The sequence below is a fragment of the Mastigoproctus giganteus genome, chromosome 8 (genome assembly GCF_048544385.1).
Source record: "Mastigoproctus giganteus isolate SK-2022 chromosome 8, ASM4854438v1, whole genome shotgun sequence".
Taxonomy (NCBI): Eukaryota; Metazoa; Arthropoda; class Arachnida; order Uropygi; family Thelyphonidae; genus Mastigoproctus; species Mastigoproctus giganteus.
This window is the reverse complement of record NC_143582.1, coordinates 145,621,700-145,649,479: the sequence shown is the minus strand read 5'-3', so window position 1 is coordinate 145,649,479 and position 27,780 is coordinate 145,621,700. Positions and strand designations below refer to the sequence as shown.

The window sequence follows — 27,780 nt, the reverse complement described above, 5'->3', positions numbered from 1 at the left end:
TCATCGCTACTATTACCTGTTCACCGTCCATTACAAAACTATTATGCACCTTTCTTTACTGGTAAATACACATCACGATGCCAACCAATGACTACACGGTAGCTTGTCGTCTGTCACGCCCACCAACAATCATTTCATTGTTTGCCACGCCTACCCGTCAATCAATATATCCTTCTCAATTTCTGCTCCAGACCGATAACACCTACTGTCTGTTTACCGAGCAAGCAGCACTAGAGTCCGGTGTCGGGAAACTAATTTTCTGCATAAGTTATCCGACGTTTCTTGTCATTCTCGTGCAGGCTTTCTTTACCTTAGCCATCATATTTTCTACTGTAGCACATAAAAGATAAGTGGACACTGGGAGGTTTCTCTCTTATTTATATCAATGCTTCCAGGCAGAGTGATTCACTGCAGTTTTCTGTGAAAAATTACAGTGGGTTGCTGCAATTTCTGACAATTATCTTGAATTAATCATTACTACACATTACAAAACACATGAACTTCTCTAATGTCCTTTTAATTTCCAAATGGTGTGTTTTTTTTTTTTCTTTTTGTAGTTGTTGGTGCATAGGCTTCTGTGGCCATAATGCACCTCCCAAGGTTTTTGCAGTACTTTGATCCAAGCCCGAGGCGGGAATCGAACCCGCGACCTTTGGGTTGCCAGGCAGGCACTTTACCCACCCGGCTAGCCCAGTCGGCCAAATGGTGTGTGAGGGAAACTAATTACAATAGAAACATCAAACATGCACATTGCAGCAACCATTACATCAGTGACAGTTTATCTGACTGAGTGACCATCAGTGGGTTGCTGTAATTAACTTATTTAGTATAAAAATTATATCTTATTAGGTCACACATTTCAAGATAAATTTCTTGAAAAGGTACCCACTTAAGAGTGCTATATGTGTGATTTGCAGCCCAGCATGAACACGTTAAAATAATAAAACCAACATATAAAAGCAAAATGTAATTACACAGTCACAAGTTTGACATCAACAGAGGCAATTTTTTTAAAAACTAACATGCCATGACTATGTGTACAAGCCTATACTATAAGTCCAGACATTCCATATATCGCACCCCTGACACAAATCAAAAAAATCTATTTTTCAGTAGAAGAAAAAGAACAATTGCATGTTGAAAATCTTCCTTTGGATAAATACTTATCACACCTAGGCCATGAATACATGCTTAAATCACTTCTTACAACATTTCTAGAAGCGATAATAATTGTCACTTTGTTCATCATGTCAAATTCTAATCCTAATGACATAACTACCCCTCCTTTGACTTGTGTCACGTTTTTTTGTGTTTATAATGTATTTCTACATGAAGATATGATTAGCATTAGCATTAGTAGAGGCATATGATGCAAGAAAGCAAGCTTATGCAGCCATCAGCCAAAAAAAAAAAAAAAAAAAAAACACTTCCATTTCACCCCTCCGTTCGTTCGAAATACCTGTCCAGCTGAGCCTCAAATTTATTTAGGCTATCAACTTCCACAACAAGGGATGGAAGTCTGTTCCACCAACCAACTACCCACTGGCTAAAGGCAAATTTCCGCACATCTATCCTACATCTGTCTTTCCTCAGTCTGAATTTATGCCCTCTCAGGTGATTAATCTGAGCAAGAGGAACAATCCCATTGGCAGTGAGCATGCTGAAACCATTCAAGGCTTTATACACCTCTATCAGATCACCTCACCGGTGCCTAGTCTCCAGAGACTGTAATTTGCAAAACTTAAGCCTTTCTTCATAAGAGCAACTCTTTGTTCCATTCACTAATCTTGTTGCCCTTCTCTGTACTCGTTCCAGCAGCTCTACATCCTTCTTGAAATGAGGCCTCCAGACCTGTATACAGTACTCGAGGTGTGGCCTGACCATTGCCTTATACAAGGGAATAATCACCTCCTGATATATTTTAAGTTCATTTTAATTTATCAAAATCAAAGAAAAGAATGGAAAATAAGTTCTGTATCCATTAAAATCAAATTGAATAGGCATAATTAAGAAAAAAAAAAAAAGTATTTATTGAGAAATCAGTCTTACAATAAAATTAATACATAATAACAACTGATAACAGATTTTTTTTTTTTTTTTTTTTCTCCTAACAAAAATTTTAATAATTAGATCATTAGGAACACAGGAAAGTAAAAAAAAAATACCAATAACTTTATGGAAATGTGGTTGGAACATAATAATGACAAACTGTGTTCTTTTTTCTTTCCTTCAATGGTCATTTTTTTTTTTTTTTGAATAAGTATTCTTTAAAATGATGTTGGTTGTATTTCTCTTGAATTTCACCTATATTCTCTATCTTTGAATGATAATTTGCAAAAAAAAATGGCAATGGCTTTGACTTTTAAAATGTTAAAACCACATCTGTAAGCTTAATACCATTCCCTGGACATCTCTTGCATAATTACTACTCCGTCATGTGACTCAAATGCTTCAAGTGAGTAAAATCAATGTGCCAATGAGGTACCTGATAAGGAGTACCTTGTTTTTTGGCTGTTCTTATTAGTGTTGCATACAGATGAGGAATAAAAATCAGACAACTTTTCTGTTGGCTTTTTAACTTCCTTTTCTATTACAGAGTGAACGGCATCACCCTCAATTCGAGTACATCCGCAGATTAAGAATTCGTGAGTTATTCTTTTTATCTTGAAGTTTCTCACAGCATATAAAAACATTGTGATGATGTACCAATTTTTATTCTGCCCACAGCAGCCGTTCAGAGTAGAATGTAAACTACAAATCCTCATTGTCAACCTTTGCAGTGTTTTCCTCCGAGTACTTCAATTAACAACTTCCGATTTCATTTACACTGTGGTGACCCTTCCTGACAAAAGTAGCATTCAACGTTTTCAGTTCCTAATTCACAAATTGTGAAATTGCAAATTTATTCATGATTTGTAAAAAAAAAATTTTCAGTAGCATTCAACATTTCCAGTTCCTAATTCACAAATTGTGAAATTGCAAATTTATTCATGATTTGTAAAAAAAAAAATTTTCAGTTTGTAATTTTTGGTAACCTCTGTGTAAGTCAGCTAGACTTTTACCACCATCAACATATTCTTTAAAAGTATTTGCACAGAGATAATGATTTTCCATGCAAGGTATAGATAAAATGTGTTGTCGAACTGAAACTTTTGGTGTTATTAATTCCCAGTGTATTCTTAAAAAACAGTTTGTATACATGCAATTTTTGTTCCATTTTATGAAAGTAAAGTGCATTGTTCAACTTGCTTTAAGATTCACTGTGTGTGTATATCTGTATTTCGAATTTATATATTCAATACTTCCAGCAATGAATGCTCGATATTTTTCTAAGTTAGCAAAGACATTGTTTTCATGCATTGATCCCAACATACTTGGTTCTTCATTAGTTATTCTTTCTTCTTCTCGCTATTGCAGAGTCAAACTCAATATTTTTTCTGTACAAGAGGTCATCATCATGCTAGGTTTCATCTTTGTTATTTGCAGCAAAGTGTCTTACACCGAAACAACAGAGAGAGAGGGAGAGAGAGAGAGAGAGAGAGAGAGAGAGAGACCCTCTCAGGAAAAGTGTCACAACACAAAAAATCCTGGAGTGTAGTAATAAAAGTAACAAATGGCATCATAATTGAATAAAATTTACCTGGAAAACACTAGAAAACTGTCAACACAAGATGTAACACTTTTCTTCAATTTTCACACTACCTTCCCAACTGTCTGATTGATTGGAACTGACATAGGTTACCTTTCCTGTAGCATCAAGCAGGAATCTTAGTAACAGCTAAAGTGACAATTGCAACCTCCTGTGGCCGCATTGGAACTACACTTGACACTTTTCCTAGTTGAAATAATTAGCATTAGTAGAGGCACACGATGCAAGAAAGCAAGCTTTTACAGCATCAGTCAAAAAAAAAAAAAAACCCTCCCACTTCACTGATCCATTCGTTCCAAATGTTTTTCTAGTTCTGCCTTGAATTTATTTAAGCTATCAATTTCCACAACAACAGATGGATATCCATTGCAGCAACTTGCCCTTAATGCCATACTGCTCCAATTTGTGCAGCAGTCTTCCACATGCAACAGTATCAAAAACTTTCCTGAAATCCAAGTATATGATATCAAAATTATTTTTATCATCCAGTTTCTTTGTGACCACATCGTATTCTTCATATAGACAAGAATTCCCCTTAACAAGCACATGCTGTGTCTGAACTATTACTGCGGTCTTGTCTAGGTGATCCTGTATCACCTCTTTAACCAGTGACTCTATTATCTTGCACAGAACAGAAGTTAAACTAACAGGTCTATAATTATTTGTGTCACCCTTTGCACCCCTTTGTGAATTGGGGATACATTTGCACATCTCCAGTATATGGGGGACCTTCCCTGACTCTAAGGATACTCTCAAGTTATGGCTAAGGGTTTGCTTACTTCCCTTGCTGCCTCTTTCAATATAATTGGATACATTCCATCTGTCCCAGGTGCCTTTTTTTATGTTTAACTTCAACAATTTTTCCTCCACTTTGCTCTCAGTTATTACAAAACCACTTAGTTACCTGTTACAGTTTGATAAACATCTGGCATTCCCCTCCTTGAATAACTCCTCATGTGTGAATGTAGATGCAAAATACTCATTCAGTTTATCAGCTACTTGAGCAGGATTATCAACAGTCAAAACATCTGTTAAGTAGACCAACCTGATTCATCCCCTTCCTTCTAGAGTTCACATAAGTAAAGAACTCTTTGCTGTTTTTCTTTGCATCCTCTGCCTACCTAACCTCCTTTGTGACTTGATTACAGACTAGCTTATATCTGCTGTAGGCTTCTGTGTCGCCTGATAATTTATATGCATCCTATGGATTTTTTTCTCTGCCCCAAGCCTCATTAATTCATCTGACAACCATTCAGGCCTGAACCTTGAACAGTATTTCTTAGTTGGTATGAAAAGCCTAGTTCCCCTCCAAGATTAAGTCCCTGAAAGCTTCCTTCACCTTTGATAACATTATCAGTTGGTCACACTCTATAGAATTTAAAAATTGTCTGAGATCACCTTTACAAAAACAAAAACCATTCCAAAGAATTTAAAAATTGTCTGAGACCACTGTAGTCACCTTTACAAAAACAAAAAACCATTCCCTTTACCCTTGATGGTAGTTACATCTTTAAGTAAATCCCACATCAGTACACTGTGATCACTATTACCTAGTGGTTCCTTTATCTGCAAATTCTTAATGCATGAATAATCACTGCTGATAATCAGATCAAGGGTATTACTCTCTTCTGGTTGCCCCTCGAACATGTTGCTGTAGAAAACAGTCCTCCAATAAATCCACAAAAGTCTTGCTAGCGTGCGAGTGACCAATCCACAAGTTCCGGTCAATATCTGGAAAGTTAAAATCGCCCATTAAAAGATACACTGATTTACTGGCCCACTCTATTTCTCTGCATAACTGTTTATTGTACTCATCAGAGTCATTAGGCCTATAATACACTCCTACTCTCATTTTCCCTTTCCCAGTGTTTATGTCACACCAAACAGACTCAACATTGCACTGTTCAACAATGTCATCTGGATGCGCTTCCTTAGATATTATATTTTTTAGCTAACAGCATAACCCCTCCTCCCTTCCTACCGTGTCTATCCTTTCTGTACACATTTTATTCCCCAAATTTCAATTCTGCACTGCTTATATTTGTGTGACACCGTGTCTCTGATATCCCAACAATATCTGCTTTTGATGCCTTGGTCAGCACTTAAAATTCATCAAATTTATTTACTATACTTCTAGCATTGGTGTACATGCAAGTATACATGCATCTGTCCTTACTCTTAGTTACCCTAACACAGCCCATGTATTTACTTGTTCAATGATGACTCCCAGCAGCTCTTGAAATCTCCAGCAATTTGCTCTAGGCTGCTGCTCGTTACAATAGAAGCAGTGCAAGAATCACTTTCGCCTCTGCCCGTGGCTCCCCAAGCTAACAGTTATGGTAATACTTAATGCAGTAATGCTAATACTGAATCTATTTAATAAGAATATACTTCACTCTATAATACTTTGTATTTTGTAAGAAGCAAAAAAAGTGGCAACGTTAGAAATATCTCCACCTATGAGTTTTTGTGATATTTTTAACTTTTTTTTTTAAGTGATCATATATGACTGTTTAAACATGAACTTTCAATATTACAGAGGTAGATAAAAGGATTGCAAATAACACATACACATCTTTCTGATTTTCTTCAAACAATACTTTCATTTCTTCTAATATCTGCCTAATGCTTTCTTCCTAGAACAAAGTAAACAAAAAAATTTACTATCAGAGAGCTACATGTAAAAGCAAACTTGTAATGTAAGAATAATTTTTTACTTCAGTTCTAAATAAGAAATAAATAACATGCATTCAATACACAATTTATTATATATATCATATCTAATATAATAAATATGTGTACGTGTATGCAATTCTACCCAGACAAGATAGAAGGGATTATATGCTGAAAGCCTTGTGGATTAACTCGAGACATGAGGGAATTTGCAAAGATCTAGGGAAGAAATTTTTATCAGCATGGCCCACATTTGTAAGTAGTAGGAATCTATTCTATTCTATTATATAGATGGTATTCATTTGAACAAAGGCAATGCAAGGATTTTTTCCAGTATCACTGAGGACACCCTAAGGGTTCAGGGAAATTGCTAGTTAGAGGGAAGAAGGGTAATTTAGATCCACGTTTATTTGATGATATGGGTCAAAATAATGCTTGCACTCATCTCATGAATTCTTGTTTGTTGCCACAACAGCCAATGCTGATAAGATGTTCTGAGGGTAGCAATGTTTCAAATTAGAGGAAAAGTATAGCTTCGGATACAAACCTAAATAACTTCAAGGGGATGTGTCAAGGTAGTAAAACTATAGAAGATTACTTAGTCTCAACTGTGTCTACAGTAATTTCAGGAATCTTGTCAATAAAATGGCTGAATTTGAACTCCAGGCTAGAACAACTAATGCTGATATAGTAGGGCAAACAGAAACATGCTGTCACCTGGAAATTGGTGATGATGAGTTCCACTACGTTATGTATAATGTATTGGGAAAGATAAATAAGATAGAAGGGCTGGAGGGGGTCATGCTTCTTATCAAAAGCATCCTGAGCTGAAAAAGAGCTTTTGCTGAGTCTGAAGTCAAGTCTGCCAACATAGATATGATATATTATATTATATTATTAATAAAGGCACGCGAAAACTTCTCATTTCACCCATCCACTCGCTCCATATGTTTGTCTAGTTCTACCTTGAATCTATTTAAGCTATCAACTTCTACAATGACAGATGTAAGTTTGTCCAAGCAATTAACCACCTACTGGCTAAAGGCAAACTTCCGCATACCTCCCCTACAACTATCTTTCCTCAATTTGAATTTCTGCCCTCTCAGACGATTATTCTGAGCAAGAGGAAGAATCCCATCAGTATTGAGCATGCTCAAACCATTCAAGGCTTTATACACCTCTATCAGATCACCTCGCTGGTGCCTAGTCTCCAGACACTAATTTGCAAAACTTAAGCCTTTCTTTGTAAGAGCAACCCTTTGTTCCATTCACTAATCTTATTGCCCCTTCTCTGTACTCGTTTCTGCAGCTCTACATCCTTCTTAAAATGAGGCCTCCAGACCTGTATACAGTACTCAAGGTGTGGCCTCACCATTGCCTTATACAATCCTACTTGTATAAGGCAGACCAGAAGTTTTCTGAGCAGTTTGCACTGCTCAGAAAACTTCATATCTGCCTGCACAATTACCTCTGGGTCCTTTAAATTCTCTACTGTTAGTGTAGTACCACATAGTTGATATGTTACTCAGTTACTGCTTCCCATATGCAATACTTTACATCTGTCAATGTAAATTTCAGTTGCCACCTCTCAGCCCATACGCTCAACTTTTCTAGATCCTGTTGCAGTAGCATACTGTCTTTACTGTCATTAACAACACTGCCAACCTTTGTATCATCTGCAAACTTGGACATTAAGCCCGATATACCTTCATCGATATCATTGTTAATACACAAAACAACAATGGGCCAAGCACCGAACCCCGGGGGATTCTGTTAATAACATTAGTTCGTTCAAAGCAATGTTCATTTATTACCACTCTGCAGTCTCCCACTCAACCATCCCTTTATCCATTGCAGTAACTTGCCCTTAATACCATACGACTCCAATTTATACAGCAGTGTTCCATGTGCAACAGTATCAAAAGCTTTCCTGAAATCCAAGTATATGATATCAAAATTATTATTATTTTTTCTTCCAGTTCCTTTGTGACCACATCGTAGTATCCAATCAAATGGATCAGACAAGATTTCTCCTTAGCAAACCCATGCTGTGTCTGAAATATTACTACTGTCTTGTCTAGGTGATCCTGTATCACCTCTTTAACCAGTGACTCCATTATTTTCCCAGGAACAGAAGTTAAACTAACAGGTCTATAATTATTTATGCCAACATTTGAACCACTTTTGTAAACTGGGAATACATTTGCACATCTCCAGTCCACTGGGACCTCCTCTGACTCTAAGGATGCTCTCAAATTATGGCTAAGGGTTTGCTTACTTCCCTTGCTGCCTCCTTCATTATAACTGGATAGATTCCATCTACCCCAGGTGCCTTTTTAATGTTTAACTTCACAATTTTTCGTCCACTTTGCTCTCAGTTATTACAAAATCACTTATCTCCCTGTTAGAATTTGATAAACTTCTGGCATTCCCCTTCTTGAATAACTCCTCATCTGTGAACGTAGATGCAAAATACTCATTCAATTTATCAGCTACTTGAGGAGGATCATCAATAGTCGAACCATTTATGTTAAGTGGACCAATCTGATTCATTCCCTCCCATCTAGAGTTTACATAAGTAAAGAACTCTTTGCTGTTTTTCTTTGTATCCTTTGCCAAAGATTTGCCTAATGACTCTGATGAGTATAATAAGAAACTGTACAGGGAAATAGAGTGGGCCAGTAAATCAGAGAGTCTTATAATGGGGGATTTTAATTTCCCAGATATTGACTGGAATTTGGGGGCTGGTCACTCACACACTAGCAAGGCTTTTGTGGATTTATTGGATGATTGTTTTCTACATCAGCATGTTCGGGAGGCAACTAGAGGGAGTAATACCCTTGATTTGATTATCAGTAGTGATTCTTCATGCATCAAGAATCTGCAGATAAACGAACCACTAGGTGGAAGTGATCACAGTGTGCTGAAGTAGGATTTACTCAAAGAGGTAACTACCATTAGGGGTAAAGGGAAGGGTTATTGCTTTTGTAAAGGCGACTACGATGGACTGAAACAGTATTTAAATTCTATACAGTAGGACCAACTTATAATGTTACCAACAGCAAATTCAAAATGGGAAGCATTCAAAGAACTTATCTTGGAAGCTACTAGGCTTTACATACCAACTAAGAAATATTGTTCAAGGTTTAGGCCTAAATGGATGTCAGATGAACTAATGAGACATTGTTGTTGTTATTGTTATTTGGTTTTCAGGAGCATTAGCAACTAAGGCCATATTGCTCCGGGGATATGTGGTGGTCATTCCCTGACCTTTCCGCATCCTCCGTAATAGGTGGGCACAGGCTCGAACACCAGTCAAATCAAGAAGCATTTGCTACGCACTGCTGCTCCTGCCCACCTGGCTACGGAGGCGCCCATAATGAGACATATGGCAGAGAAGAAAAATGCATTGGATACATACAAATTAACACATGACACAGAAGCCTATGATAGATACAAGTTGATCTGTAACCAAGTTACAAAGGAGGTCAGGCAGGCGAAGGCAGATTATGAGAAATCTTTGACAAGGGATGCAAAGAAAAACAGCAAAGAGTTCTTTACTTATGTAAACTCTAGAAGGAAGGAGATGAATCACATTGGTCCACTTGATATCGATGGGTCAACTGTTGATGATCCTGCTCGGGTAGCTAACAAACTAAATGAATATTTTGCATCGACATTCACACATGAGGAGTTATTCAGCGAGGAGAATGCTAGAGGTGTATTCAACTCTGGCAGTAAGCTAGAGAATCTTGTAATAACTGAGAGCAAAGTGGAGGAGAAATTGTTGAAGATAAAGACAAGAAAGGCACCTGGGGTGGATGGGACCTATCCAGTTATATTAAAGGAGGCAGCAAAGGAAATAAGCAAACCCTTAGCCATAATTATGAGAGCTTCCTTGAACTCAGTGGAGGCACCCACAGACTGGAGATGTGCAAATGTGAGCCAAATTCACAAAGGAGGATCAAAGGCTGACACAAGTAATTATAGACCTGTGAGTTTAACTTCTGTTCCAGGAAAATTAATGGAGGCACTGGTTAAAGAAGCACTGCAGGATCATCTAGACAAAACTTCAGTTATAGCTCAGACACAGCATGGTTTTGTTAAGGGGAAGTCTTGCCTGACCAATTTGATTGGATACTATGATGCAGTCTCAAAAGAACTGGATGCAGGGAATAACTTTGATATTATATACTTGGATCTTAGAAAGGCTTTTGATACTGTTGTACATGGAAGACTGCTGCACAAATTGGAGCAGTGTGGCATTGGAGCAAATTGCTGCTATGGATAATGGGATGGTTGAGGGGGAGAAGACAGAGAGTGGTAATCAATGGACACTGCTCATCGTGGACTAATGTTATTAGTGGAGTCCCTCAGGGTTCAGTGTTGGGTCCATTATTGTTTTCTGTATTTATAAATGATATTGATGATGGTATATCAAGCTTAATGTCCAAGTTTGCAGACGATACGAAGGTTGGCAGGATTGTCAAGGACACTACTGACACTATGCTGCTGCAACAGGATCTGGAAAGGTTGAGCAGATGGGCTGAGAGGTGGCAAATGAAGTTTAACATTGACAAATGTAAAGTCCTACATATGGGAAACAGCAATCCCAGAGCAACGTATCTACTCTGTGGTACTACACTGACAGTGGTAGAGAATGAAAGGGACCTGGGGGTGGGTGGTTGTGCAGGCAGATATGAAGTTCTCTGAGCAGTGCAGACGGGCTGCAAGAGTAGCTCATGGAGTATTGTCAATGATATATAGGAATTTTTCCAGCAGGGATAAGGAGGTGATTATTCCCTTGTATAAGGCAATGGTCAGGCCACACCTAGACTACTGTATACAGGTCTGGAGGCCTCATTTCAAGAAGGATGTAGAGCTGCTGGAACGAGTACAGAGAAGGGCAACAAGATTAGTGAATGGAACAAAGGGGTGCTCTTACGAAGAAAGACTTAAATTTTGCAAATTACAGTGTCTGGAGACACCAGACACTGTAATTTGCAAAGCACCAGCGAGGTGATCTGATAAAGCCTTGAATGGTGTGAGCATGCTCAATGCTAATGGGATTCTTCCTCTTGCTCAGAATAATCACCTAAGAGGATATAAATTCAAAACGAGGAAAGACAGATATAGGATAGACGTGCGGAAATTTGTCTTTAGCCAACGGGTGGTTGGTTGGTGGAACAGACTTCCATCCCTTGTCGTGGAAGTTGATAGCCTAAATAAGTTTAAGGCTCAGCTGGACCGGTATTTCGAATGAACAGAGGGGTGAAGTGGAAGTGGGGTTTTTTTTTTTTTTTTTTGGCTGATGCTGCATAAGCTTGCTTTCTTGCATCAAATACCTCTAGTAATGCTAAATGCTAATTTCTCATAATCTGCCATCGCCTGCCTAACCTTCTTTGTGACTTGATTACAGACTAGCTTATATCTGCCGTAGGCTTGTGTCGCCTGATAATTTACATGCATCCCATTCACTTTTCTTTTCTGCCACAAGCCCCATTAATTCATCTGATATATATTTAGGCCTGAACCTTGAACAGTATTTCTTAGTTGGTATGAAAAGCCTAGTAGACTCCAAGATTAAATCCCTGAAGGCTTCACATTTAGAATTCACCGTTGGTAACATCATCAGTTGGTCCTACTCTATAGAATTTAAAAACTGTCTGAGACCACCGTAGTCACCTTTACAAAAACCATTCTCTTTACCCTTGATGGTAGTTACTTCTTTAAGTAAATCCCACATCAGTACACTGTGATCACTGTCACCTAGTGGTTCCTTTATCTGCAAATTCTTAATGCATGAATAATCACTGCTGATAATCAGATCAAGGGTATTACTCCCTTCTGCTTGCCCCTCGAACATGTTGCTGTGGAAAACAATCCTCCAATAAATCCACAAAAGTCTTGCTAGCGTGCAAGTGACCAACCCACATGTTCCAGTCAATATCTGGAAAGTTAAAATCCCCCATTACAAGGCATTCTGATTTACTGGCCCATTCTATTTCTCTGCACAACTGTTCATTGTACTCATCAGAGTCATTAGTCCTATCACATACTCCTCTCATTTTCCTTTTCCCAGTGTTTATGTCACACCAAGCAGACTCAACAGTGCACTGTCCACCCATGTCAACTGAATGCTCTTCCTTAAATTTTATGTATTTCTTAATTAACAGCATAACCCCTTCTCCCTTTCTACCCTTTCTGTACACATTGTATTCCCCAAATTTCAATTCTGCACTGCTTATATCTGTTTGACACAATGTCTCTGATATCCCAACAATTTGATGCCTTGATCAGCACTTAAAATTCACCAATTTTATTTACTATACTACTAGCATTACTGCACATGCAAGTATACATGCACTTGCTCTTAGTTACCCTAACCCAGCCCATGTATTTACTTGTTCGATGATGACTCCCAGCAGTTCTTGATGTACCCAGCAACTTGCTCTGTAGGCTGCTGCTCATTACAATAGAAGCAGTGCAAGAATTACTTTCGTCTCTGTCTGGGTTACTGTTAATCTTTTAGTTTGTGAATCCCCCCCCCCCCAGTCTAACAGTTTTAAGACCCACCTAACACTGCCTCGATAGCATCAGCAAATATTCTTGCACCCTTTCTATTTAAAGTGTATCCCATCCCTGTAGAAGCAGTCTCTCCTGTTAGCAAGCACAGATCATGCTGAAAAAAATTCTACCCCATGAGCCTTGCACAATCTCTCCAGGGCTGAAATGATTGACAAGGCTCTCATCATATACTCCCTCCTATCATGTCTGGGTAGAATTGCAGACACTTTCAAATTTAACCCTAACTCACAACTATTTTCCAGCATTTACCTCTACTTGTTAAGTAAATCTGCAGATATTTTATTCTTAAGGTCATTAGTGCCAATGGGTACAACAATATCACCTTTTGCCCTTAAATATTGGAAGATGAGGAAGGTAATTTCCTGAATTATATCTCTCTGGATCCTCTCATAGTACAGTTAGGTCAAAAACACCTTCATTTTTAATTTCTTAAAGTATCTAAGGTAAGGATTAAAAGTCTTGCTACATTTTCACTTATTTTATAAAATCCTCATTTCAAAAAAAAAAAAAAAAAAAAAAGAAATATATATATACAGTTGAACATCCTGGCTTTGAACTCTATGATCCAGCAACTCCCATAATTCAGCAATTTTTTGGCCTGCTCCAACTTTAATGCATCACACACTGGGTGGCCAATTCATTAGATACAATAACCTGATAGCAAGTAAAACTTTTTTAGCCCTCAGAACAGCCTTTCAAGTCGCTGAAGCATAGACTCTATGAGGCTAAAAGTGCTCTTCTGTGATGTTTGTTCATGGATACCTGATCATAATCCCTTAATCATATATCTTAATCCCTCAGTTATCATCTCAGGCAATAGTAGACCACTGCCACAAAAGGACTGTTCCACCTCATCCCACAGATGCTCAAATGGATCAAGATCTGGTGTCTGAACAAACCAATGAAGTATGATGTCTTACTCCTGCTCCTATAAAACTTCTCAAACCCCATGCCTTATGACAGCATTTCCCAAACTGTGCTCCGTGAAAAATAAAATTAAATAAATTTTGCATATTTGTAGTGTACACCACTTTTGTATCATAATTTTTAACATTTTTTTTTTCAGTTATTAATATACTGTTTGTTTGTTATTTGGTTTTTAGGAGCATTAGAAACTAAGGCCATATTGCTCCGGGGATATGCAGTGGTCATTCCCTGACCTTTCCACATCCTCCGTATTTGGTGGTCACGGGCTCAAACTCCGGTCTAATCAAGAAGCATGTGCTACGCACTGCCGCTCCTGCCCACCTGGCTATGGAGGCACCCATTAATATACTGGCATAGACTAATAATCAAACAGACCGCGGAACACTATTTTGGCGAGCTTTTGTATATAGAGAAGTATGCGTAGAGATACGGAAACTGAACTTGGCCTGTTATAACGTAAGAACCCTCATCGGTGAAGACAGGATATTAGAGCTGGAAAAGGAATTAGAAAATGTGAATTGGAATATCATCGGTTTGGCTGAAACAAGAAGAAGAAATGAATCACTTATAAGTCTATCAAGTGGAAATCTGCTGTACACCAATGGAAACAGTGAAAGGAGTGAAGGTGGAATTGGGTTTCTGGTCCATAAAGATTTTAAAAACAACATTTTGGAATTCAAAAGTACATCACCAAGAGTGTCAAGACTAATACTAAAGATTTCTAAGAGATACAAGCTAAAGATTATAATGATTTATGCACCAACATCGAGCCATGATGATGAAGAGGTTGAAGAAATGTACACTGAAATTGAGAGTCTTCTAGATGAGCAGAAAACCCACTACACTATTATTATGGGAGACTTCAATGCTAAGGTTGGAAAAAGACAAAACAGCACAGAAAGGGGAACTATAGGAAATTTTGGAATTGGTGAAAGAAATGAAAGAGGCGAAAGACTTGTGGAATTTGCAGAATCTCAAGGACTGTCAGTAATGAACACTTTTTTCAAGAAAAGGGTGAACAGAAAGTGGACATGGAAGAGTCCAAATGGATTAACTACTAATGAAATCGACTTCATCCTCACTAATAGAAGATATATTGTGAATGATGTCACCGTCCTAAATAAGGTAAATGTTGGAAGTGATCACAGAATGGTAAGATGTACACTTGATATAGATGTAGGAAAGGAAAGGAAAAAACTGACTCGAGTAAATAATACAAAGGTCTTTGAGATAACAGAAGAGGAGAAAAAGCAGTATGTACTGGAACTTAAGAACAAGTATGAGCTTCTGCAGACTGCTGAGGACCAAGATATCGACGAGGAATATTACAACTTTTTGAAAGTGATAAAGCCCAAGAAACCTATAGGGAAACAGAAATCCAAAGAAGAAAAAATTAGTCAAGAAACACTTGTCATGATGAACCAAAGACGACAAATGAAGAGCAAGAAAAACACTGACAGGGAGAAAATTGAGTATACTGAGTTATGCAAAGCCATTAGAAAGAGACTCAGAGAGGACATAAGAAGATTTAACACAAGAAAAGTAGAACAAGCATTAAGGGAAAACAAAGGATTTAAATCAGCAGCCATGAGCAGTAATACAGAAAGACAAATGATACTGAAACTGAAGAATAGCGATGGTGTACTTATAAACAGCAGAGAAGGCATAATTCAAATAGCAGAAGACTACTATAGAGAATTATACAAGGAGCAGGGGAATGATGCCAGCAGTGGGGAAGATGGATTGCAAAGTAGCAACACATACGACATACCCAATATTCTTCCTGATGAGGTAGAACATGCATTGAAGAAAATGAAGAATCAGAAAGCCCCGGGGGAAGATGAAGTTACTGTAGAGTTGTTAAAATTGGGAGGAAGAGACATAACACAAAAACTGGCAAGGCTCTTCACAAAGTGCATTAGAAAAGGTGTGACGCCTAAGCAGTGGAATAATGCAATCATAGTTTTGCTGATTAAGAAAGGAGATAAATCAGAAATTGGAAATTATAGACCAATTAGCTTGTTATCCCACATCTACAAGTTGTTCACAAGGGTCATTACTAACAGATTAGAAAGAATACTGGATGAGAATCAACCGAAAGAGCAAGCTGGCTTTAGGACAGGATTCTCAACTATGGATCACCTTCATGTAATATCACACCTAATGGAGAAAGCAAATGAATATAAAACACCATTATGCCTGGCATTTGTGGATTATGAAAAGGCATTTGACTCCATACAGCATAAGGCAATGTTTCGGGCACTGGAAAGACAAGGCATTGATACCCCATATATTATGATTTTGAAGAAAATATACGAGAGTGCTACCTCCTTTATTAGACTAGACAAAGACAGTAGGAAATTTAAAATTGAGAAAGGAGTTCGACAAGGAGACACAATATCTCCTAAGCTGTTTACTGCTGCCCTTGAGGAAGCTTTCAGAAGATTAGACTGGTCGCAGAAAGGAGTCAATGTGAACGGAGAGTACCTAAACCATTTGCGATTTGCAGATGACATTGTGGTCATAAGCCATGATCCCAAAGAATTAGAGGAAAATCTTAATCAGTTATGCACAGCTAGTAAGGATTTTGGACTAAAGATGAATATGGTTAAAACAAAAGTAATGATGAACAAGTATGCCACAGAAAGAGACATAATGATTGAAGGAGCAGTAATTGAAAAGGTGGAGTCATATACTTATCTGGGACAAGTTATTAGCTGTAATAATGATAAATGGCTGGAAGTCAAGAGAAGAATAAATTTTGGATGGATAGCATTCAGGAAATATAGTCACATACTGAAGAGCAATATCCCAGTTTGTCTGAAACGTAAAATAATGGACCAATGTATACTCCCCACCATGACTTATGGAAGTGAAACTTGGGCACTCACCAAAAGAATGGAAGAGAAGCTGAGAACCACACAGCGAAGAATGGAACGAATCATATTGGGAATAAGACTGTTAGATAAGAAGAGAAACACATGGATTAGGCAACAAACTCAAGTAAAGGACATTCTTATCAAAACTAAAGAACTAAAATGGTCTTGGGCAGGACACATAGCTCGAAGACATGATGACAGATGGACTAAGAAAATAACAGAATGGTATCCAAGAGGAGCTAGAAGAAAACCTGGAAGACAAAGGCGGAGATGGATAGATGAAATTCATGAGTTTGTGGGTAGTAAATGGATGTCCAGTGCTCAAAACAGAAGCAACTGGAAAGTTGCTGGAGAGGCCTTCATCCTGCAGTGGATTGAAAATGGCTGATGATGATGCGTAGAGATAATGGCATCTACGAAAAAGTAGCAATGTAGTGATCTAATATGCATTTGTATGAGATTTAGATTGGAGTACACAGGTTGAAGAGAGGGGGATGCAAACCAATATCATAACTAAACTCACTTCCTTGTATAAATTTTTTTTTTATAATTATCAGTATTTCGAAATATTAGTATTAAAATAAATGATTATGGATTTGTAGTTGAAAAAAGGAACTTTAAAATGAGAAGCAAGTACTTCTAGTATTGCAACTGTGGTCGATGAAAACGAACACAATATTGTCACACTTCAAAGTGAGGATGAACAATCGCAGCCTTTTGTTTTCCAAAAATCCGGAACCATTTTGTTTTCCAAAAAGCAAGAACCATCTAATAAAATGACCAAAATGAAAGTATGATGACAGTTATTTGAGTTTCAGCTTTACATGTGTTGGAAATAAAGATGCTCCTGATGCACAGTGTGTCGTATGTAATAAAATATTAACAAACAGTTCTTTGGCTCCTGCTAAACTTGTGTTCTGTAAATATATAAAAAGTAAACTGCAGCCATGATCAACCCATTGAAGGATGGAAACCTTCTCAACGATTCATGTTGAGGGAAATGGACCATAATCTGCCAAGCTGGGCCAGTGCAGGTTGGCAGATGACCTGATCCTGACCACTCGGCTACGGAGGCCGGTGTAAATACAAAGTATATAAGTGTTCCATAAATATATTGTGAGATGAAAAGTGTTCCGTGATAAAAAAAGTTTGGGAAACGCTGCCTTATGACATGGTACATTAAACTGCTAGATATAACCAAAGGCAGACTGGATCAAAAATTCTTACCAGGGAAAACTTGTAGCGGCCTCATACTAGTGTTTATGGCCGTATTGTGCATTTATGATGCGACTACTATAGGGGCAAACGAAACATTTCCAAATGACTTGACTCATATATTACTGTGGATAAGGAAGATCCATATTTTTCTTATGATTTTTGTGCATTTAGTTTTCATATATTAGTCAACAAATAGAATGTATCGGAGGTCAGAGTGTGATACTAAAAATCATACTGGCCTCCAGCTTCCAGCCCACCGGGGTTTCCCCGGGTAAGTCTTATGGCCAGTTCACCTCTGGATATAACCAAGACCAGAAAGATGAACTGTGAGTATAAAGGGATGAAACTAGTTGGCAACAAAATTCTAGTAGTGTTCATTCACCAGTATCAGGGGTATACTTAACCCATACTACAAAAACATCCCTACACCATCATTCTTTAGTTGTGATAACTGCTATGATGGCCCAATAATTCAAGCTCATATTGCCATACCCTGGTCTAGTATGGAAAAACTGGAACCAGGATTCCTCAGACCCACCAAACCTTTTGTCCATGCCAAAAATATCCAGTGTTGGTGTTCCTGAGTCCACCATATCTGTAATTGCTTGTTTTTATCTGAAAAGGGTGGAACCTTTTATATACCACTATTGCACTGAATTCTTATCCAACTGATCATGACTACCTGTTACATGACCCTTTTCACATTCTGCCAGTCTCACATCAACAAGCTGGCTCCAGCCACAGGACTGCCACTGGCTAGATGTTTCTGGTTATTGGACCATTCACAATATACTCTAAACACTGTTGTGCATGAATCATCCCATTGCGGTGGCAGTGACCATGTCAGCACTAGCACTCCGGTAATGAATATTCTACTGCACTAAGTAACATGGTTAAACCACTCACTCACTCACACACTCTCTCTCTCTCTCTCTCTCTCTGAATTGTGCACACAATCCTTCAGCATCTAAATACCTGCTTTATATTGCCTCATAACCACCATATGATGCTGATGGATGTTGGGAGGGGGCATACTAATAAACTGGTGACTCAGTGAATACAGTACATTTGAGAACTATGTGTTATGCTGAAGTTTAACCATTGCTGGCATTTAATATTAAGCCATGACAAGGATGTTATGAATAAGGCCCAAGGCTGGTAGGGGAACAAGAGTTAGGAATTCAATGGTGTAAGTTTATATATATTTAGTTGGAGAGGAGAGTACTTCTGAACAGCTGCCTTTGGCACAGAAATATCTTTCTAGTTTCTCTAATTTAAGAAACATTCTTCTCATACTGTATTTCCCAGCCCATACATAAGACAGAGGTTCCCAAACTGTGGGGAAGGTATCCTCAATGGTGGCACCAAAAAGTTTATGTAGTTTTAGCAGGATGACTGGTTCTTGAACAATCACTGCAAAACAAACAAATAAGTAAGAATGTGTACTGAATTTGCAGTTTCTGAAAGATTCATTTATCATGACTCTGAGGAAAGAAAACAGCAAGCACATCTAACTTCATCTAATGGTTAATGTGCTGGCCTCCAAGACTTGAGGTCACTGGATGAAATCCCAGCAGAGGCAAAATGTTAATTATTGTGTATACTGATAATAATAACAATAGCATTAGTAGAGGCATATGATGCAAGAAAGCAAGCTTATGCAGCATTAGCCAAAAAAAAAAAAAAAACTTCCACTTCACTCCTCTGTTCGTTCGAAATACTTGTCCAGCTGAGCACTTCCACAACAAGGGAAGTCTGTTCCGCCAACCAACTACCCGCTGGCTAAAGGCAAATTTCCGCACATCTATCCTACATCTGTCTTTCCTCAATTTGAATTTATGCCCTCTCAGGTGATTATTCTGAGCAAGAGGAAGAATCCCATCAGCATTGAGCATGCTCAAACCATTCAAGGCTTTATACACCTCTATCAAATCACCTCCCCAGTGCCTAGTCTCCAGCAAATTACAGTACCTGTAATTTGCAAAGCTTCAGCCCTTCTTCGTAAGAGCAATCCTTTGTTCCATTTACTAATCTTGTTGTCCTTCTCTGTACTCGTTCCAGCAGCTCTACATCCATCTTGAAATGAGGCCTACAGACCTGTATACAGTACTCAAGGTGTGGCTTGACCATTGCCTTATAGAAAGGAATAACCACCTTCTTATCCCTGCTAGAAAAATTCCTGTATATCATTGATAAGACACCATGAACTACTCTTGCAGCCCGTCTGCACTGCTCAGAGAACCTCATATCTGCCTGCACTATTACCCCCAGGTCCTTTTCATTCTCTACCACTGTCAGTGTAGTACCACAGAGTTGATACGTTGCTCTGGGATTGCTGTTTCCCATATGTAGTACTTTACATTTGTCAACATTAAACTTCATTTGCCACCTCTCAGCTCATCTGCTCAACCTTTGCAGATCCTGTTGCAGCAGCAGCATAGCATCAGTAGTGTCCTTAACAACCTTGCCAACCTTTGTATTGTCTGCAAACTTGTACATTAAGCTTGATATACCATCATCAATATTATTTATAAATACAGAAAACAATAATGGACCCAACACTGAACCCTGAGGGACTCCACTAATAACATTAGTCCACGATGAGCAGTGTCCATTGATTACCACTCTGTCTTCTCCCCCTCAACCACCCCTTTATCCATAGCAGCAATTTGCCTCCAATGCCACACTGCTGCAATTTGGGCAGCAGTCTTCCATGTGCAACAGTATCAAAAGCCTTTCTAAGATCCAAGTATATAATATCAAAGTTATTCCCTGCATCCAGTTCTTTTGTGACTACATCATAGTATCCAATCAAATTGGTCAGAGAAGACCTGCCCTTAACAAAACCATGCTGTGTCTGAGCTATAACTGAATTCTTGTCCAGATGATCCTGCAGTGCTTCTTTAACCAGTTGAATACACCTATGGCATTCCCCTCGCTGAATAACTCCTCATGTGTGAATGTCGATGCAAAATATTCATTTAGTTTGTTAGCTACCTGAGCAGGATCATCAACAGTTGAACCATCGATATCAAGTGGACCAATCTGATTCATCCCCTTCCTTCTAGAGTTTACATAAGTATAGAACTCGTTGCTGTTTTTCTTTGCATCCCTTGCCAAAGATTTCTCGTAATCTGCCTTCGCCTGCCTGACCTCCTTTGTAACTTGGTTACAGATCAACTTATATCTATCATAGGCTTCTGTGTCACGTGTTAATTTATATGTATCCCATGTATTTTTCTTCTCTGTCATACATCTCATTAGTTCATCTGACACCATTTAAGCCTGAACCTAGAGCGGTATTTCTCAGTGGGTACAAAAAGCCTAGTAGCTTCCAAGATTACTTCCTTGAATGCTTCCCATTTAGAATTTGCTTTGGTAACATCATCAGTTGGTCCCACTGATTAGAACCTAAAAAATCTCTGAGACCACTATAGTCGTCATTATGAAATCAAAAACCCTTCACTTTCCCCTGATGGTAGTTACATCTTTAAGTAAATCCCACATCAGTACACTGTGATCACTGTCACCTAGTGGTTCCTTTATCTGTAAATTCTTAATGCATGAATAATCACTGCTGATAATCAGATCAAGAGTGTTACTCTCTCTTGTTGCTTCTCTAACATGCTGCTGTAGAAAACAATCATCCAATACATCCACAAAAGCCTTGCTAGTGTTCGAGTGCCCAACCCACAAGTTCCAATCTATATCTGGGAAGTTAAAATTCCCCATTATAAAACACTGATTTACTGACCCCCTCTATTTCTCTGTATAACTGTTCATTATAGTCATCAGAGTCATTAAGCCTATAACAAATGCCTACCCTCATTTTTGCTTTCCTAGTGCTTATGTTTCACTAAATTGACTCAACATTGCACTGTCCATCTATGTCAACTGGATGCATTTCCTTAGATTTTGTGTTTCTTAAGTAACAGCATAACCCCTCCTCCCTTCCTACCCTTTCTGTATACATTGTACTCCCCAAATTCCAATTCTGCATCTCTTCTATCTGAGTGGCACCACATCTCTGATATCCCAACAATATCTGCCTTGGATGTCCTAACCAGCACTTTAAATTCATCAAATTTGTTTACTGTATTCCTAGCATTGGTGTACATGCAGATTATTCCAGAAAGTTGAAGTTGAAAAGATAAATGAGGAAGCAAAAAAGTTGGTTCTGTGAGTTTGACATTAAATGGATGTTGAATAGGTGCAGCATATGTTCGGGTGGTTTGGAAGGGAGAGGGGAATTACAAAAGCCAATTCAGAAGAACATTGCCCATGGAAGCATCTATAAGAAAAGGCATGCAGCAGAAACAGAATGTCTATTAAACAGAGAATGGAGAGCCTCTGTAAGAGATGGGTCATTAATTAACCTGACTATCCTCTTTTGAATGGAAACTAGTTGCCTGAGAGAGGTTTTGGGGGCACCATCCCAGATGTGGAAACAATATCAAATGGTAGGGTGGATTTGATATTTGTACAGAGTAGTTGTTTATAAGAAAAGTAATGCTGAGAGCAAAAATCCAGTTGTTTAGATGCAGATGAAGCAATATTTGTGCTTATACCAAGAGAGATCAGAAGCCAGAGTAATCCCAAATAGAGAGATGTTACCGTCTAGAAATCTGAGCTTCATTGAAGATAAGCATAGGAGTAGACTTCTTTTCATAAGATGTATGATAGCACTGAAATAAAAAAAAAGTTACATTTGCTCCAATGGAGAATTACCTCCTGATCAGAATTTAAGGAATTCATAGTAGATATTCAAGAAGTTTAAGCTGTTTGTGCAGGGAAAGTTTTTCAAATTGGAAGGTAGAATGCAATTTGTTGTCATCATCAAAACTGTTGACAGCATTTCCTGTTAGTGGAACATCATTAATATATAAGAGGAAAAGAGTGCAAGAAAGAACTGTACTTTGGGAACACCAGCATTAGCGGAGAAGCTTGTGGCAGAGAGACATCTATCACAATCTGCAACGAGCAGTGAAAGAAAAAACTGGATACCCAATTGCAAAAAAGTCAGAATCCACAAGACGGAAGCTTGTTTAGAAGACCTTTAAGCCAAACATGCTCAAAAGCGATAGAAATGTCAAGAGCAACTGCTTGATTGTCACCAAACTTTTCCAGCCAGTGTATGTAATTAAAAAAAAATTAAATTTTCAAAAATCCAGTGTGTGCTTGGAGCCAAGGTTGATGTTGGATTTACAAAATTCTACTGTATTTATCTACTGTAATAGATAAATAATTCCTTTTTTTTTTTTTTTTTTTTTCTTTGTATGCATAGATACATTATACTTATTTAGCTAATTAGTATTGGTTATACAATACTAAAAGATGTTTCTCCTTTTAAATTACCATGTTTAAATTTCAATTTATGCAGGCCTACAAATTTCCATCTTTTGGTATTCACAGCACCCAGGTGATTTATTTTGATGTGATATCACCTCAAAATAGAGAGTACCTAGAAAAATCCCTACATGATATCAAATAAATTAATAATTTTAAATAAATTTGAAAGCACTACTATAAATTTGATATTAAATTTGTTTACATAACACTTATTCCAGCATTAAATTTTTCAGAAATATGAATTTTGACGTTTTCAATGATTTTGCTAATAGAAAAGGCTGAAGGATTTGTCTTAGAAATCTGTATTCAAAAACTGGTTTGTAGAATTTTATTGTTGGAATAAAATTGCTGAATTCTATTGGAATTATATTTGGTAAAACTTTAAAACAAGGTCCCCCTTCCAAAATAGCGGCAAGAGGAAGAAGGCGGTGATTGACATGCCTAACCCGCTATGGTTAGTGTTAGTTAGGGTTTTATCTTCCCCCGCCGATTTTAAATCGGGAACTCATTTTCCTATCTTAAAACAGCAGGAAGGGGGGTATAAACACCATAAGACTGAGGCAGCCTGGAGGGGGATCCCATTCTAAAGATCAGCCTTATATTTTTTGAGACTTTTTTGTAGAGCCCTAGGCACAGAGCAAAGCCCTGGGCCTAATTCACAAACCAACACCAAGTATGCTGATGAATTTAATTTCAACTTGTACTCCCTTTCTTTAGGTATATAATGTACTTTTGAGAATGAGTTACGTCTTTTCCTTCTTTCATTGTAAATTTGTGCTTTCTAAAAAAAAAAAAAAAATACTATAGTCGAATCAAGTTTTACCTAAACACAATAATAATAACAATTTTAAATTCCACACCCACTACAAGAAAGAGAAAGCAATATAATTTAGGAGCCAGAGAAAGAAAACCACCTTCATGGGTTGTAATGAATCCTGCGTTCTGTGAAGTTCCTTAATGAGTTCAATAGCTTTTCCACCCAACATAACTATTGTGAAATACTTAAGTAACCAATATATTTTCAGTAAATTTATCTTATTACGTCTTCCTCTTTCTTAAACAGCGCGCTAAAAGAGAACACCACGCCACACCATTCCCGCCCCCCATTTCGTCAATAAGCTGAAGCGAAATTGTTTTTTAACGCAAAAAGCTGAGACGAGCTTTCTGTTGATCGTAAACAGAGGAATATAAACAGCAAACTGGAAAATAAATAAATAAATAAATAAATAACACGGACAAAACCAACACTTTTGTCCATATTTTCACAAGTACAAACTGCGAGGGATGGGATGGTGATTTGACTACTCGCCCACGTCGTTGGAATTTTTGTATGCACAAAATAAGTGTTCTATATTATAATTTAAAAATCACATATTAAATAAAAAATGAAACGACACCAATGTACTACATTAACCAACAATTATGCTATTTTATTGAAACGATACAAGTTAACTGAACACACTTCAACAAAAATTCTTAATAAAATACAAGGATGGATTCATGAGTACAGTAATGCACATTACTCTCACACGCCCGTGCAAAAGAGAGAAGGTGGGGGGGGGGAGGTTTATGATACCCTTGTTGTACTATCCACTAACACACCTAATATCATTTTTCTGGTGTTTTTAGATCTAAAGATATGGATGGACCAAGTGGCAGCCGTTTCTGGCAACGGTGTGTGATGGAGTTCGTGTTCAAATCGGGTGATTAGTCGGCAACACTATTCATTGAAAATTGATGGCAGTCTATTCGGACCAGACAATTGATTGAAGTAATGTCCAGAGATGGCTCTCACGATTTCGGGAAGATGATTTCGATAATCAAAGACAAATCACGAGCCAGAAGACCAACGTCAATAACAAACAGTGAAAACAAAGAACTCATTAACTAGCTCGTTTGAAGTAACAGGTGCATAACCACCAGATCAGTGATGGACGATGCGGAAATGCCAAAATTAAGTGTTTTGACCATCATCAGCAGACCTGGTGAATGCTTAAGCTGATTCCACAAGAGATGATGGCTGCGAGGAAAGAGATCCGTGAAGATCTCTTGAACAGGTTTGGTGCTGGAGGTGCTGAGTGCTTTAAAGGGGTCATCCCATGTGATGAAACATGGCTCTTCCTTTTTGACCCACAAATTATGATGAAAATCCATGAAATTGGCACACGCCCGACATTACCTGTAAATAAAAAGACAAAACTGGAAGTTGATAGCCTAAATAAATTTAAGGCTCAGCTGGCAGGTATTTCGAACGAACGGGGGGGGGGATGAAGTGGAAGTTTTTTTTTTTTTTTTGGCTGATGCTGCATAAGCTAGCTTTCTTGCATCATATGTCTCTACTAATGCTAATGCTAATGCTAACTTTCCAAATCATCGACAAACTTATGGACACCTTCTTCTGGAATTAAAATGGCATAATGTTTATCGAATTCTTGGAAAGTGGACAAGATATCTTTCTTAACAAAGAAAGATATCTTGTCCCTGGAAAAGCTTAATTGAGCTCAATAAACCAAAACACCTGAACTGAATCAGCAGAACGTCAAGTTTTATCAGGAAACACAAAGCCGCATACAGCACAGATGACAATGTTAAAGATCGCCAAAATGGGGTGGAGCATAACGCCTCACCCAGCTTATAGCCCTGAACTCGAGTCATCAGATTTTTTTTTTTTAAAGAATACAATCATTAACCATATTTAGCAGTTATGAGAAATCGAACCACTGCCTACTGAAAAGTGTGTGTGCTACTGCACACAAGCACAGACCACTCAATTACATCAGGCCAACTGCAAGAATATAAACGATACTAAGGGAAATAAATAAATAGGGGATTTTCAAAATGCATATTTTAAAGTACACTTAAAACTGTACTACTGAGACAACAGAGATAGCGAGAGCAAACAGAGCCCACCACCCTCAATTCAAATTGTATCATTCGCCAGCCTTTCTTCTCTCATTCATCTTTTATATGGCATGGTATGCCTTTAAGGGCAAGTTACTGAAATGGATAAAGAGATGGTTGAGTGGGAGAGAGCAGAGAGTGGTAATAAATGGACACTGCTCTACATCGACTAATGTTATTAGCGGATTCCCCCAGGTTTCGGTGCTATGCCCATTGTTGTTTTGAGTATTTATCAATGATATCGATGAAGGTATAACAGGCTTAATGTCCAAGTTTGTAGATGATACAAAGGTTGGCAGGGTTGATAATGACAGTAAAGACAGCATGTTACTGCAACAGGATCTAGAAATGTTAGGCAGATGGGCTGAGAAGTGGAAACTGAAGTTTAACATTGAAATATACAAAGTACTCCATATAAGTAGCAGAAACCCAAGAGAAACGTACCAACTGTGTGGTACTACACTCAGAGAAGTTGAGAATGAAAAAGGCCTGGGGGTAGTGTGCAAACAGAAGTGCTCTGAGCAGTGCAGATGGGTTCCAGAGCGGGTCATGGAGTTTTGTCAGGAATTTTGTTAGCAGAGACAAGTAGGTGATTATCCCCTTGTATGAGGCAATGGTCAGGCCAGACCTCGAGTACTGTATACCACTCTGCAGGCCTCATTTCAGGAAGGATGTAGAGTTGCTAGAATGAGTACAGAGAAGGATAACAAGTCTGGTGAGAATTAAAAAAAGGGGAGCGCTCACGAAAAAAGGATTAAGTTCTGCAAGTTACAGCATCTGGAGACTAGGCACCTGCGAGGTGATCTGATCGAGGTGTATAAGGCCTTGAATGGTTTGAGCAGGCTCAATGCTGATGGGACACTTCCGCTTGCTCAGATTTAGAATCTGAGGGGTCATGGATTCAAAATGAGGAAAGACAGTTGTAGAATAGATGTGCGGAAGTCTACCTTTAGCCAGAGGGTAGTTAATTGCTGGAACAGACTTCCATCAGTTGTTGTAGAAGTTAATATCTTAAATAAATTTAAGGCTGAACTAAACAAACATTTGGACAGACCGGATGGGTGAAATTGGAAGTTTATTATTTATTTATTTATTTTTTTGACTGATGTAGTGTAAGCTTGCTTTCTTGCATCATATGCCTCAACTAATGCTAGTCTTATTTACACGGCAGAGGGCTGAGCTCCTTACATGATATTTGGACTTACAGGAGCCGATCCACACATTTCCACCCACCTTGATGATTGTTCTCAGAAGGAGTGGTTGATAACCCCAGGGGCTCATATTTGGTGAGTATGGGCTTGGCACACCCGGGGTCCTGAGCTGGATATCATCATTCTTCTCTTTCTTGGTGATTACCTTTTGACTGCCTCTTTCTCGCTCTCGCTCTGTCTTAGGGTAACTCGGGAATTTTTTTTTGGCAGGTGCAGCATAAGCCTCAGGCTTCTTTGCACCATACAGATAATAATAATAATAATAATAATAATAATAATAATAATAATAAAAGCATAATAGTTCCTCTATCAAAAAAAAGAAAGAAAAAATGACCATATTTTGTTTGTTTTTAAGAAAAAGGAAGTAAGATGTGAGCAGAGCTGT

The 27,780-nt window shown here is 38.1% G+C and overlaps 1 protein-coding gene across 1 annotated transcript in view; it reads right to left on the bottom strand.

Annotated features, from left to right (window-relative positions):
- The window catches only part of LOC150081899 (DNA replication complex GINS protein PSF1-like), a 128,172-nt gene extending 103,850 nt beyond the window's left edge, over positions 1-24,322 (bottom strand). The window contains exons 1-2 of the mRNA XM_090380359.1: positions 24,198-24,322; positions 6,221-6,285 (exon numbers count right to left, since the gene is read on the bottom strand). Of these exons, the coding sequence (XP_090236485.1) occupies positions 6,221-6,285; positions 24,198-24,269 (137 nt within the window). The 5' untranslated portion in view covers positions 24,270-24,322. The remainder of the gene's footprint in view (positions 1-6,220; positions 6,286-24,197) is intronic.
- Between the last annotated feature and the right edge of the window lie 3,458 nt (positions 24,323-27,780).